We start from the raw sequence: 12,591 nt of genomic DNA on the forward strand, positions 1-12,591 counted from the left end.
TGCTTTCTTCTTTATGTTTTGTCTAAAATGTTCATTCAGATATAACCTACCAGCCAAAGGTGAGACTACATGCTGAACCAGCTACCAAAGAACTGCAGAACTGATGACCCCTGACCCACTAGCCAAGACCCATATAACTATTTCTTAGCAACCAGTGCAGGCCTTCTTCACTTGGAACCCCAAATAATCCCCCCAAACATTCCAGGTCCTTTTGAATGGAAGCAGTCCCTTACCGGATAGCCCCACGAGCCATTTCCTGCCTGGAACTTGGAGTAGTAGCTGCTCCGGCTGGTGGTCCCATAGTTGTTGTAGTTGTCAGTCAAGCCATCGTACATGGAACCTGGAGAGCAAAGGAAGGGGGTTACCACAGGGATGGCAATGATGTTCCCCCATCCTCCTAGGGCATCCCCGGCATCCAGGTCTCCCACGCCCATGGAGGAGATTGACCTGAGTTCCTGAAGGAGGAGGGTGGGCAATCTCCATCTCCCTCCACAGCCAGGGCCAAGGGAAAGGCCACCATAGACTGCTGTAGGAACAATGTAACAGAGCGTTTCGGGTGACCTATTTTGGAGAGTCTAATAGCTTCCCTGTGGCTTGAGGCTGGTTGACACATACAAGTCAGGAGGTGGCCCAGAGGGTCTTGAAGCACTGCTATTCCAGTCCAGGGAATCATGACTCTGTATTCCGCAAAGATCAGCTTCTCACTTGGGGAAGACAGGCAGGATCTCGACATTACAGGTCCAGAGCCTCAAGGTCAAAGCCACAGAACGGCGAAGGCTGATGAGAGTCTGGATTCAAACCTAAGCCCAGCCCCAACAGATGACCAGGTTACCTTCCGCCTCTTCCTTCATTTCCGAGGCTCTCCAACTGAAGAGGGAGAAGCGATCAACCTCAAAGGACCGGTGAGGATTAATTAATGTTTTCACAGTGCTTGGAGACCCACAAATGACAGGCTCCAAGGGAAGACAGAGTGTCATTAGGGTTATTAGGGGTAAAGTGGCTTTGAATCACAGAAAGCTAAACTAGATTTTGGGTTCCTGGTGGGACCCCCCCCCACACACACACACACACTTCTTCCTTTCACCAGATTGGCATGGGGGCTCTAAGGGACATCCCCAACTCTTCAGGACTCTCTTATGACTTTGCTAACTCCATTTCCCTTGCTAACTGCCTTCCCTCCTGGGTTACAACCATTGACTCTCATGGGTCTCGAGACTCACCTCCTCCGGGAAGCTCATTCTGATCAGCCTCTGAACACATACTGCCCTGAATTCTGTATCCATCACTGCCCATTCCCTCAGCTACCCTGGGAGTTTCAGGAGGGTCAAGCCATGGACCCAAGGCCCAGACTTCTAGAGCAGATTTTTCTGTACACTCTTGTTAAATATGGCCTCTGGGAATGAAGGTAAGAGGGATCCAACAAGAGCCTCCTGGCAGGAATGTGCACAATTTTTTTTTTTCCTAAAGCCATTGTCACACTCCCTATTTGAAACCCTGTCTAGGGGGAAGAGGGCTTGGTTGGTGGTGTCCCCTGGCCTATCAGCCCCTCCTCTTCTGCCATACCCACTGAGACTTCAAGAGTTTTCCCAGCGACTGGATGGTCTGAGCTGAGGTCAATGGGAATATCAGAGGCGCAGCATCTCTTCTTGGGGATACCTCCTCTGTCCAGTGCCATATGCCCATACATAGGTCACAGAAGAGGGCAATTCCCTTAACTCCCATTCCCTATCATGGAAGACCGATGAACATTAAGGCTATTGGGCTGTGGCAGTCACAACTTGCCCTGGACAAGAGACTAGATTTATTGAAATCAATCCCGTCTGGCACTTAGGCAAGTGACATGTTTTCTCTGGATCTTAGCTTCCTCTTCTGTAAAAAGAGGGTGTTGGCTTCTCTGCACCCCAAAGGCCCCATAGAGCTCCAGTATTGCCTGGTTGTATTATTATAGTGACACAAATTCAACGGCATTCAGAAGGGCCGGACTTCTCCTGAGACAAAGCTCAGCTTTCAAGGAAGAAGAACAAACATCTAAAGCTAACCATCGCCTCCTTTGCCACCTGCCTCAAGGTTCTTCCAGAGAACCCTATGCCTGAAATCCTCGAAGGCCCAGGTCCAGGCCTCACTACTGAGGACCTTCCCCTTTGAGCAAGCCCTGGGGCTCTGCTATGGCCCACTGGGCCCTGACTTACTCCAAACCGCTGATAATGCAGCCAGTTAGCTTCTCACCCTCTCTGCAGCTGCTTCTCTGGGAAGACTGGAGGAGTCTTGTGGGATCGGTCACCCAGAACTAGTTAGTTCACAGAGAAGAGGGTGCAGCCAGGCACACACAGTCAGGGCTCTAGGGAGCTGATAGCCAGGTCCCTGCCTCCCCTCTGTCCAGCCCATTATTATCCCTGCTAAGGCTTGGCAGGCCAGAGTCTGCCTGGTTCTCACCTTATGAGAGGTATTTCTCTCCAAAGGGCAGGCATGGGTCAGCCAGCTGCTTCCAGATGGAAAATCTGGGGTGGTGACAGATGGGTTCTATGGAGCCCCAGGGGGGACTCCGACTTGGAGAGGCATCCCCCAAAGGTACCCACTGGGGCCTCCGCCCTTGATCAGCTTGACGGGACTTTCCCTCCAGGTCTTCAGATGAAGCGCCTCCTCCTCCCACACCCTACACCTGCCTTGCTGCCCTCTCACATGTTTTTCTCAGTAAAAAGGTGGGGGGCTCAGATGCTATGGAGGGATGGGGTGGACACATGTATGTAGAAGCAGGGGTGGGATGCTCTATAGTGCCCCAAACCAGTGACCATGTCCCAGCCATAACTCTGTTCTGGTGACAAGAAGTGTGGACTGTAACTTTTACTTGGTTGGGCCAAGGCCTCTGGGCCCTTCCAGAAAGTTGCTAAAGTTGTCTTTCAAGACTTGTCTGCAACCGGGGACTGCTTGGCTCCCTGTGAGAGCAAGGCTACCATCACACCAGCCAGTCCTACCTCTCTGGCATAAGGCAGCTGCACTTTTGGCAATGGCGTCAAGGGAGGGGGGAGTCCAGAGATGCCATACACCTGAAGTCACACCAGCAGTGTGCTAGATAACTGAGTGGTCAGGTGGCAGGTGAGCTCTGTCTATAAGAGACCTACGCACGCAGAAAAGCCGTTTCCCCTGCTCCTGACCCCAGAGTTATGGCTGGTAAGCAATGTCCTCTAAAGCCAAGTTCAACAGCAAGAACATGGGACTTCTCAATGAGGTCAATGTTGATAACCCCTTCTCCACCCAGTTCCCCCACTTCTACAGACTCACTCTGGGAAGCCTTTCCTGACTAATGATACCTCCATCTCTGTCTTCTGTCTATACCAGTCTTTACCACCAGGTACTTTGGGCACTTTCCAAAGCAAGAATCATATTTCTACTTTCTTGAGGATCTGGGGCACAGGGCACTGCTCCAGCAGGGACTGGATCTAACTGGTGCAAGCGCGCCGTTTCTGTTGACCAATTCTTCTCCCCTGCCCAGCCCTGTGGTGAAGGCCTCCGATACCTGGTGCCTAGATGCTCAGCGTCTCCATTTAATGCCAAATGGGATGAGGGTCTCTGAATTCTACTCAACCAGGGCTTCCTCCACCCAGGAGGTTTCCAATGGGTGGCATAAAATGGGACAAGACAGGAGCTGAGTGCAGTTTCAGACAACCAAAGCTACTCCCTAGAGTAGGATTCTTGGTTCTAGGAGAGGTAAAGAGAGATGGTCCTTGCTCCCAGGTCACTCCACAGAATCACCACCATCCTCTCAGCCAATCACATGCCTTCCTACTCTTCTCTCCAAACAGGTGCGTTGACCATGAGCAAAAAGATGGTGGCTTCACAGTGAAGCTGGCTGCCAGTCCAACTTCCATGTCATCCCCAGAAGGCATCTACCCACCCATGAAACCCTAAGGTCAACACACAAATACCTCTGAGCATCTATTGCTTTCCTTAACATACAAGCAATTGGGGTTGGTCTGTCCACAGAGCTTGTATTGTTTTATGCCAATATGAAATTTCAATGTGCAAAACTGAGTCAGAAAATCTACCACTTGGAAGATCAATTTCTGCATGCAGCTTCCCCTGGGTGCCTTGGACAAGGACCAGCTGATTATCTCTTATGCCCATAGAGGTAACCCAAACTTTCTCACCTACAAAAACTTTTGAAAATGGAGGCAGCTCCCTGTTAGGATACATTGAATTGTCTCTCCCATGGGGACAGGCAAACCATTGCAGGGTGACTCATCCTCTTCTACCTCCAGGCTTTCAAGTAGGTCACACCCACTGCACCTGAAACATTCTTTCTCTCCTTATTAGCCAATCCCTCTCCTTGTATTCAAAACCTTGCACAAAATTCAGCTAAGAAACGTGGCCCCACCCAGCCCCGAGCACTCCAAGCCCTTCAATATAACCACTGCTTACTCTGTGGGTCCCTTGGGGTGTTGTGCTATATACCCTCTGTGTGTGTGTGTGTGTGTGTGTGTGTGTGTGTGTGTGTACTCATGGGTGTGTCCTATGTAGCCTTCCTCCAGAAAGCAGGGCCTGGGTGTCCCCCATTCAAACTAGGATCTTCTACATCAACTAGATCCACCTTTCTCCATCCCAGGACCAGGGCTCTCAGGACACTGGCCTGCCTGACCAACAAGCAGTCCCCTGGGGAAGAAGGCACCTGGAAGCCCCTCTGCTCTCCCCTTCTCCCAAATCTATCCCCTTTGCTGGGCAAGGGACATGTCACAGTTCAGCTTCTCCAGAGGTTTATCTCTGCTGCTTCTGTCTCCTATGTAAGACTGAGGTCTCTTCTGGCTCCTTCTGCATTGGAGTCAAACCCAACTATCCCTCAACATGAAGATCTTGAGAAAGAAGCCCATCAGCTTTCAGCATTGAAAATGCCTTTAGTTCATTCCCTAAAATCTCCTCCACCCATTCTGTCCAGGGCAAGGCCCATAGCAAGGGGACTTTAAATGAGGAAACAAGAATTGTCAGGAAGACTCTTCTGAGACAACATCCCTCAGAGATGTTCAAGAGTGGGTAGGACTGGGCTGTATGAAAGAGACAGGCCACATGTCTCAACAGGGAGAGTGGCCGGCCATCTCCTGGCCCTCTACCTGGCTCCTAGGAGCACTGAGGACTGCTTTCCCCACTCTGGAGCTTCCAGGAGCCTGAGGAGGCGAGGAGTTCAGTACAACCTCACCAGGCACTCTGGTGTGGTTCTTGGCCTTTACCTGGGCACATGCAGAGAATAGAAATGCCGAAACAAATTGGGTGCTCTCTCCTCTCCCTCACCAGCACACGTGACTCCCCAGGATTCTGCTGGGACATGTCAAGCCCAGCTCTATCAGAATCTGTGGCTTTTTCTGATAATCCAAGCATGGCCACCACCAAACCCAAGGACTAGGTGGAGCGTGGGAGCATCCTGTGGGGACAGGCCTGCCACAGGGGGCAGGGCAGTAGGTTAGAGTGGGCAAGGAATGGGACGTGGCTTCCTAGTGGAGGTCAGAGCAAAAACCCATCACCAGCAACTACTATATTAGATGTGTGTGTGCACATTCATGCGTGAGAGAGAGAGAGAGAGAGAGAGAGAGAGAGAGAGAGAGAGAGGTGTTATGTTAGGGTACAGGGGCAATCCCTTGTGTCAGGCTCAAGTGTGACTGAAGGTTGGGGACTACAACACTGGTTCCTGACATTTGCCACACAACAGAATCACCTGGGAGTTTAAAGTGCTGCCTCCCACCCTGTCTTCCATATTGATTAAGTCAGAACCTCTGGGAGCCAGACCCAGGCATTTGCATTTTTTAATTCCCAGGTAATTCCAATGTGTAACCAAGTTTGAGATTAGAACTTTATTTCTGGATATTAGGATGTTTGCAAAAGAAACTCAAAGAGCACTGTGCTTTGAGGGAAGGAGCTTTCTGCAGGCAGCTTGGGCAAAGGGTTTGCAGAGGTAGGAAGTTAGGAAATCTGCTTCCAAAGAGATTTGCCATCACAAAGCTCTTCTGACATGATCTAAGCCACCATCTGACAGTTGCAGAGACCCAGAGAGAGGCAGTGATTTGTCTAGCACCATACACCAGCCAGCAGCAGGGGCCAGGCTGGGCTCCTGCCACAACACATGCTGCAAGGTGTGTGTACGTGTGCAAGCATGTGTGCGTACTCGTGTATATATGTTCATAGCAAGGGTGTGTGAACATGTGGGGGAGTGTGTTATATATATATGTGTGTGTGTGCATGTGTGCTGTGTATGTGTGTGGGAATACATGTTTATATGGCTATAGGTGTGTCTACATGTGTGGGTGTGTGTATTCATACATGCTGAGTGTGTGTGCATACATGTGTGTATGCAGTGATGTGTATGCATGCATGTGTGTGCTTGTCTATACGTATGTGTACATAACATACATAATGTGCTATGTTATGTGTGGCATACGCCTATATAGAACTTTGAATAGATATCTAATAATATTTGTCTGTTTCATTTTGTTCAAACATCTTACACCTTTCCAGAAGTCCCACCTCGTCACAGAAGTACTTCTCAGATTTTTAAACCCAAAACAATGGGCATATTGATATATATAATTTGGTACAGGGGAAGGAATTTGGATTTTTAAAAATTTTCTGCCAATGAGCGGAGCACAGGACGGGATCCATGGAAACAAACAACAATTGCCTCCAAACACTGGGGAATACTCGGCATTTTTGCATGTGTTGTAACAGGCCACCAGAAATTCTGACTAAAACCCCAACTTCAAGCCAAGGTACATGGTAAAGAAAAAAGAATTAGTTCATTTGAAGTTTAATTAGCATGTTTTGCCACTGAAACAAGCTAAAGCATAAATACCCTTTATCATCTCTCATCTCAGCTTGGGTCCTGAGAAAACAACCCCAGAGTGACGCCCAGCCACGGCCTATGGTTAGGTAAGGGCAACTTTCAAGAAGGCAGAATGAGCAGAACCTTCCTCGGGCAGAGGTTCATGCTGAGACACAACCCAACACAAACACAAAAAGCCACCAGAGGCGGGGTTCCCAGGGCACTCCTTCACCACGCTGTCTATGGAGCTGGCCCAAGGCTGCCCCCTAGGAGCCTGGATGGATACAAGAGGTATGGAGGGCAAGCTGGGCATCTCCCCAATATGGTTGCTCCAAGCAGATCTCTGAGCAAAGGGTAATAAAGACTCTGCATTGCAGGTAGGAAATGGTACTTCTGAGAAGGGGAACTAAGACCCAGGGCTGAAATTAACTATCCCGTGTGTCAAAGAGGCAGCGCAGAGCAGGCCAATAGCACTGGTGGTGCTGATTTCTCTGGAGGAAGTGGTATGGAAGGGAAGGCCCTGTGGGATTTGGTTGTGATGTGCGTTCCTGGTGGTAGGGATATTTGGCTTTGGATCAAATAAAATTAGGGTGAAGCTTTAGGAAGACAGCCTAAAGAGAGCCTTGTAGACAAGCACACCATCTGGAAATAAAAGCACCTGATACCCTGACTCACACAGGGACACCCTGAAACCACAGGGGAGTGACACTTGGGGGCCAGTTCTGGGTGGGTAGGCAGGTCATAGCAACCTCCTTCTGCAGGGTCTTCAGTCACAGAGACCCCCTTATTCCTCCCAGGGACACTCTGTGACCAGGGTGAGATGTCTGCCTAGTTGGCGAGGTTTCAGGGAAGGTGTGGATGGAGGTAGGCATTAGTCACCAGACTCTTTCCACAGAGGTAGGTCCTTCTCCCAGGTCTCAGGGCACACACTCCTCTAAACACACTGACGAGACAGAAAAGAACCCTCGTGACAGGAGTCTGAGGAAAGGCTGGTTCTGTCACTAGGCCCACGGGTAGCCAATTCCTGATTATCCCTCACCAGGGACAAGAAGCAGCGGGCGCGTTGTCAATTAACCTGTGGGGCGGAGCTGGTCTTCACTAGAGTGGAACTTCCTAACTAGGGTGACCCTGGATAGGATTCGGGGGGCCAGAGAAGATCAAAGACCCCAGAAAAACAGACTCTTTGCTTTTGTAGAAGACCGAAGGAGAATTTGAGCCTATCCAGGTGCCAATGTCCTTCCACAGCGGCGAGCTCGTCCCGGCAGGGAAAGTAGGCTCACAGCCCAGAGACCAACACCAGCAAGATGAGCATTTGGGCTACCACAGAGCAAATGAGAAACGCTTGGGCGTTTCTGATGGAGAGGACAGAGAAATCTGATGAAAACGAAGCCAGACAAACCAGAAACACCAGCTCCAAGTGGCCCAACAGCCTTTTCCAGCTAGGATGCCGATGGAGAAACTGGCCCCTGATGGGAACCTCCCCAGAGGCTGAGGGTAGAGGAGACCCGCCCACAGGCTCAGTCCTTGGAGAGTTTCTGGATAGGTATGCGTTAGCCATCGTGGTCACCCACTCGTTGGGTACTCAGAATTGAGACCCTGTTAGATGGACATTGCCCACAAAGACTAAAGACCAAGGCTTTCCATGATGACAGCTGCACAGCTCATGTCACCACAGTGGGGGTGACAGGGCTGTTTTGGGGTACCAGGAGCCAGGTTGAGATTTTTTTTTTTGGAGCTTTGAGCCAGGAGCTGAGGCTGAGTGGAATGGGGTGGGGATGGGACAGGAGGGACAGGCGAGTCTCTTGCAGAGAAGAATAGGTAGGCTTGAGCTGCACCCTGGGCTGTGGCCAGAAGTGGCAGCACTTTCTCATTGTAAAACCTACTTTCAAAAGAGGCTAGTAAGGAGTTAGCAGGGCACTAAATAAAAGGGAAGTGGGGCAACTGAGTGGAAATCTGGCAGAAGGACCAGGAATGAAACGAGAGCAAAGGGTACAGAAAAGACCTTGACCTACCGCAGCCGTGTTTCTTGTCCTTATCTCTACCCCGGGGCCACTCAGAATGGGGAAACAAGAGGCCAGAGGCCAGGGGTAGGGCGTTTGAGCTGGTGTGTGTGCCCGGTGGGAGAATGGGCAGGTCTATCTCTTTTGCCTCCTTCTGCCTCAGTCCTGCCTCTCTTGCTTTCCTGGGGCTGGACTTAATAAATAAGTCCGGACTGCCCTGGGTTTGTTTGCACACTCAGGTGTGCAGTCTTTACTAGCAGTTTAATAAAGTTAGCTAAATAAATTTAAAAAAAAACAATAAACAAATTAAGAAGGGTAACATGTAGACTTCTTACTGGGAATTATTCGTATTAAAGTATTTGATCTCAAAATCCTCTACCATCAACCCCCCGTTAGGTATTGCTCCTTTCTTCTTCAGATTCAGGGGTCCTATCCTTTTCTCCTTGCTTCCCCTGGTGGGGGACCTTGTCACTCACAGAGGCTGGGAACCAAACTTGGAGAAGTATCAATGCTGGTTCTGCTGAGGTCTTTCCCTACTCTTCCCATTCTACATAAGCTGGGTGGGGTAGGGCAAATTCAGTGGGAAAGGAGGTTTCTGCCTTATCGATTGCAGGAAAACAGGAGTATCCAAGCCCTGACCGGTGGCATGAGCCTGTAATCCCAGTGGCTGGGGAAGCTGAGACAGAAAGATTACAAGTTCAAAGCTAGCCTCAGCAACTTAGCAAGACTCTGTTTCAAAATAAAAATAAATAAATAAAAATGCAGGCTGTAAACGAGGCTCCACAGTTAAGCCCTGCTAGGTTCTATCCCTGATTCGAAGAAAAGGGGTGGGAAAGAAAGAAGAAAAAGAGAAGAGAAAAGAAACGAAACAGCATCTCAGACCACTTTCCTAGCTTACTTCAAGCAGATTTGTCTCTTCCTGGGGTGAGCTCCCACTAGAATGCTGGGGAGTTCCAAGGACTTGTTCTGGTTCCCATGTACCAACCGGTCCTGAAGAACTCTCCCAAGCCTTCACTCGGGTCTCCGTGATTCTCTCAGCTGACCATGCCACTATGCACCAGCCCCACCAAGATCAGGATCCCACTGAATCTGAACGCTGGGCGCTGACCACAGACTGAAGGCCCAGAGGATCGCAAAGCCGAGAAGGATGGTTGTGGGGAAGTGACCACAACCCTGGGTGAGCGCTGGGGCGGTGAACCGCGGGGCAATACAGAATAGTGGGCTGGTCCCCAGAGCAAAACCAGAAAGAGAAGGCGGTCCAGATCCAGGGATGGGACACGGACAACAGCTGCAGGGAGATTCTCGGGCTCCCGGAGTGCTGGAGGGATGTTCCCTGCTATTCACCCCAGGGAGCTACCCAACCTTGCCCACTAGCGCAACACCAAGCTCTTGGACCCAGCTAGTCAGTGGCTGGCCGTGGCTCCACCCTGCCAGGAGCTTTGCTCCCACTTGGAGGAGACCCTGCCTGGAGCTGGCAGCCTCTGGGTTCCCGCCGCTCTGGTTCCTGTTCGAGGGCCAGGGAGGTGTGCACCAGTCGTGTGGGCGCCAGGCCTTTACCTCGGTTGGAGTGGCTCAGGGTGGATGACTGGGAAGACTTGGATTTCTGCCGCTTGACGGTCATCATCACCTGCTCCTGCACGCGCTGCCTGCCTGAGGTGCCCGTCTTCATCTTTTGGTCCGACGGCAAAGCCAGCGTGGAGTTGTCCTGGTCCTGGAAGCATTCGTATGCCAGGGCTGTCTTGAGCGGGGAGTGGTTCATGGTGGCAGAAGGTGCGCGGGCGGGGACCTGGAGAGCAGAGGCGCGGGCGAGGTGCGGTGCAGCGGGCTGGCGGGAGCGTGCTCTTGTCGCTCTCAGCGACTCCCTATGGCCATAGAGTGAGTGGTCCGTGTGAAGGCTCCCGGCAGCTGCTCCTGGCGCCTCCACCCTGGCTCGTCCGTCTCCAGGCACTGGCAGGGCCCGCCCTCGGTCAGACAGGATATACCACCCCTGCCCTGCACCACCCACTCCACTGGGCTGCGCGCCGCCGCCAGGGCTCAGACGCCCAGCTGCAGGGCACTGCTGCTGCGGAGCGAGCGCTCTTGGGGGCAGGGCTGCTCTCCTGTGTGGGATGCTCTCAAGTTCCTGCTCGCTCCTCCCTTCTCTCCCCTAGGAGGTGAGGCTCTAGGGAGACGCCCCTCTGTTCTGCTCCTGCTGGCTCATGGAGAAAGTATGTGCTCAGCCCAGGAGTGGAAGGAGACCTCTCTCTAGGAAAAAGGAGTCTTTCTGCCCAGGCCCCCTACCCTGAGAGTCAGGCGCCAATCTCCCTTTGCGCTGAGGTCATGGCAGAGACCAACCCCATCCTTGGGAGCTCCTAGGCTTATGGCAGAGGAAGCACAGTTCCTGCCCAAGGGTATTGCTCAGTCTTATGGGGACCCCTCCTTCTGCTCTAAGGCAGAATGTTTGAAGGGAGTGAAGTGAGGGCAGGAAAGCCACACCAAGGACCAGAGGTCAAATACAACACTGCAAAGTAGCACATCTGTCGCTTATGGATACACTCCTGTACAACACCATATGAAGAATGGATTCTCTGAAACTCCATAATAGCCCCTAAAATAATATCATATTTTAGGCACTTGATAAAAATATCTTTGAATGAATGAATGCTAGCTAGTTTAAGGTAAATGAAGCCTAACTTGAATCTTACCCAGATCCTTACTGAAAGACCTGAAGCCATCTCATCTGTAAAACTATCCTACTATGGACTTGGTATTTTAGGACTGCAGTGTGCTTTCTCCTATACACACTCATACCCCCAGGGACACACACAGATACTTCATTTATGTAACATCCTCTCCAGGCATGGAGGGGGCCACACCAGTGAATTTGGTGTGTAACAGCAGCTGAGTGTTTTTTCAAAGTACTTTGATGGGAATCTTTCTAAAAGGCATCGCATGCAATCTTGCCTTCTAAAGAAAGCCACGTTGAGCACCTTGTACATTCTTCTTGATGACTTGGTCCTTTCGTTCTGGACATCCATCACTGAACTGTGTAGCAGTGCAGTCTGGTCAGCTTAATTTTGGGGTCTCCGATATCTATGGGATGCTGTCACCGCGGTCATTTGTAATTGCTTCTCACAGCTCATACATATCACTTTTAGTTTGCCCTTCTACTCTGCAGAGAAAGGACTTAGCAAGAAATAAATCAGACATGTGACCAAAAACATGTCATAATTAGATGCAAAAGTTCAACACCTATAACCCTTTATCATCACTTGATATTTTCAGATTCTGCTTGCAGTCACTGACTACCAGGGCTGGACAGAGCTTTGGAATCACCCAACCCAGCTCCACACTGCACTAATAAGGAGAGGAGGTAGCTTGCCTGCGGTGTCCCAGTTAATATGTGGCAATATCTCTATTCAAACCAGGCCTCCTGACTCTCAGTTTGGTGCTCGTTCTACCACACTATCCAGCTGCCTTATAAAAGTCCTATAAAATGGGCATTAAAGTAGGGTGCACACCGAATATATAAGGACCCAAGTGTATTATAAAGTGCACATGACAGCATATAAAAATGCAACTCCATTGTATCCCACATTTGGCCTATCTAAAACCTAATATGCTAGCCATAATTAACCTTAATTATGTCTTAAAATAATGATAATTTTGCTACCTACTAGGATATAGAAGGGCCCTGAAGGAGGTGACTAGAGTAGCCCATATCCCTATAAAAATCAAGTTCACAGACACCAAAACTGATTGTCTTTACAACTGTTTCCAAGTATAAAGTTCAGTTTCTCTAGCTGCTGATCT

At 50.4% G+C, this 12,591-nt stretch overlaps 1 protein-coding gene across 1 annotated transcript in view; it reads right to left on the reverse strand.

Annotated features, from left to right (window-relative positions):
• The window catches only part of PKP1 (plakophilin 1), a gene marked incomplete at its 3' end in the record, with an annotated part of 47,001 nt that extends 36,306 nt beyond the window's left edge, over positions 1 to 10,695 (reverse strand). Inside the window, exons 1-2 of the mRNA XM_081298249.1 lie at positions 10,357 to 10,695; positions 234 to 340 (exon numbers count right to left, since the gene is read on the reverse strand). Coding sequence (XP_081154375.1) covers positions 234 to 340; positions 10,357 to 10,558 — 309 coding nt within the window. The 5' untranslated portion in view covers positions 10,559 to 10,695. The remainder of the gene's footprint in view (positions 1 to 233; positions 341 to 10,356) is intronic.
• Positions 10,696 to 12,591: the final 1,896 nt, after the last annotated feature.

Source organism: Spermophilus citellus (genome assembly GCF_964194105.1).
Source record: "Spermophilus citellus genome assembly, chromosome: 6".
Lineage (NCBI taxonomy): Eukaryota > Metazoa > Chordata > Mammalia > Rodentia > Sciuridae > Spermophilus > Spermophilus citellus.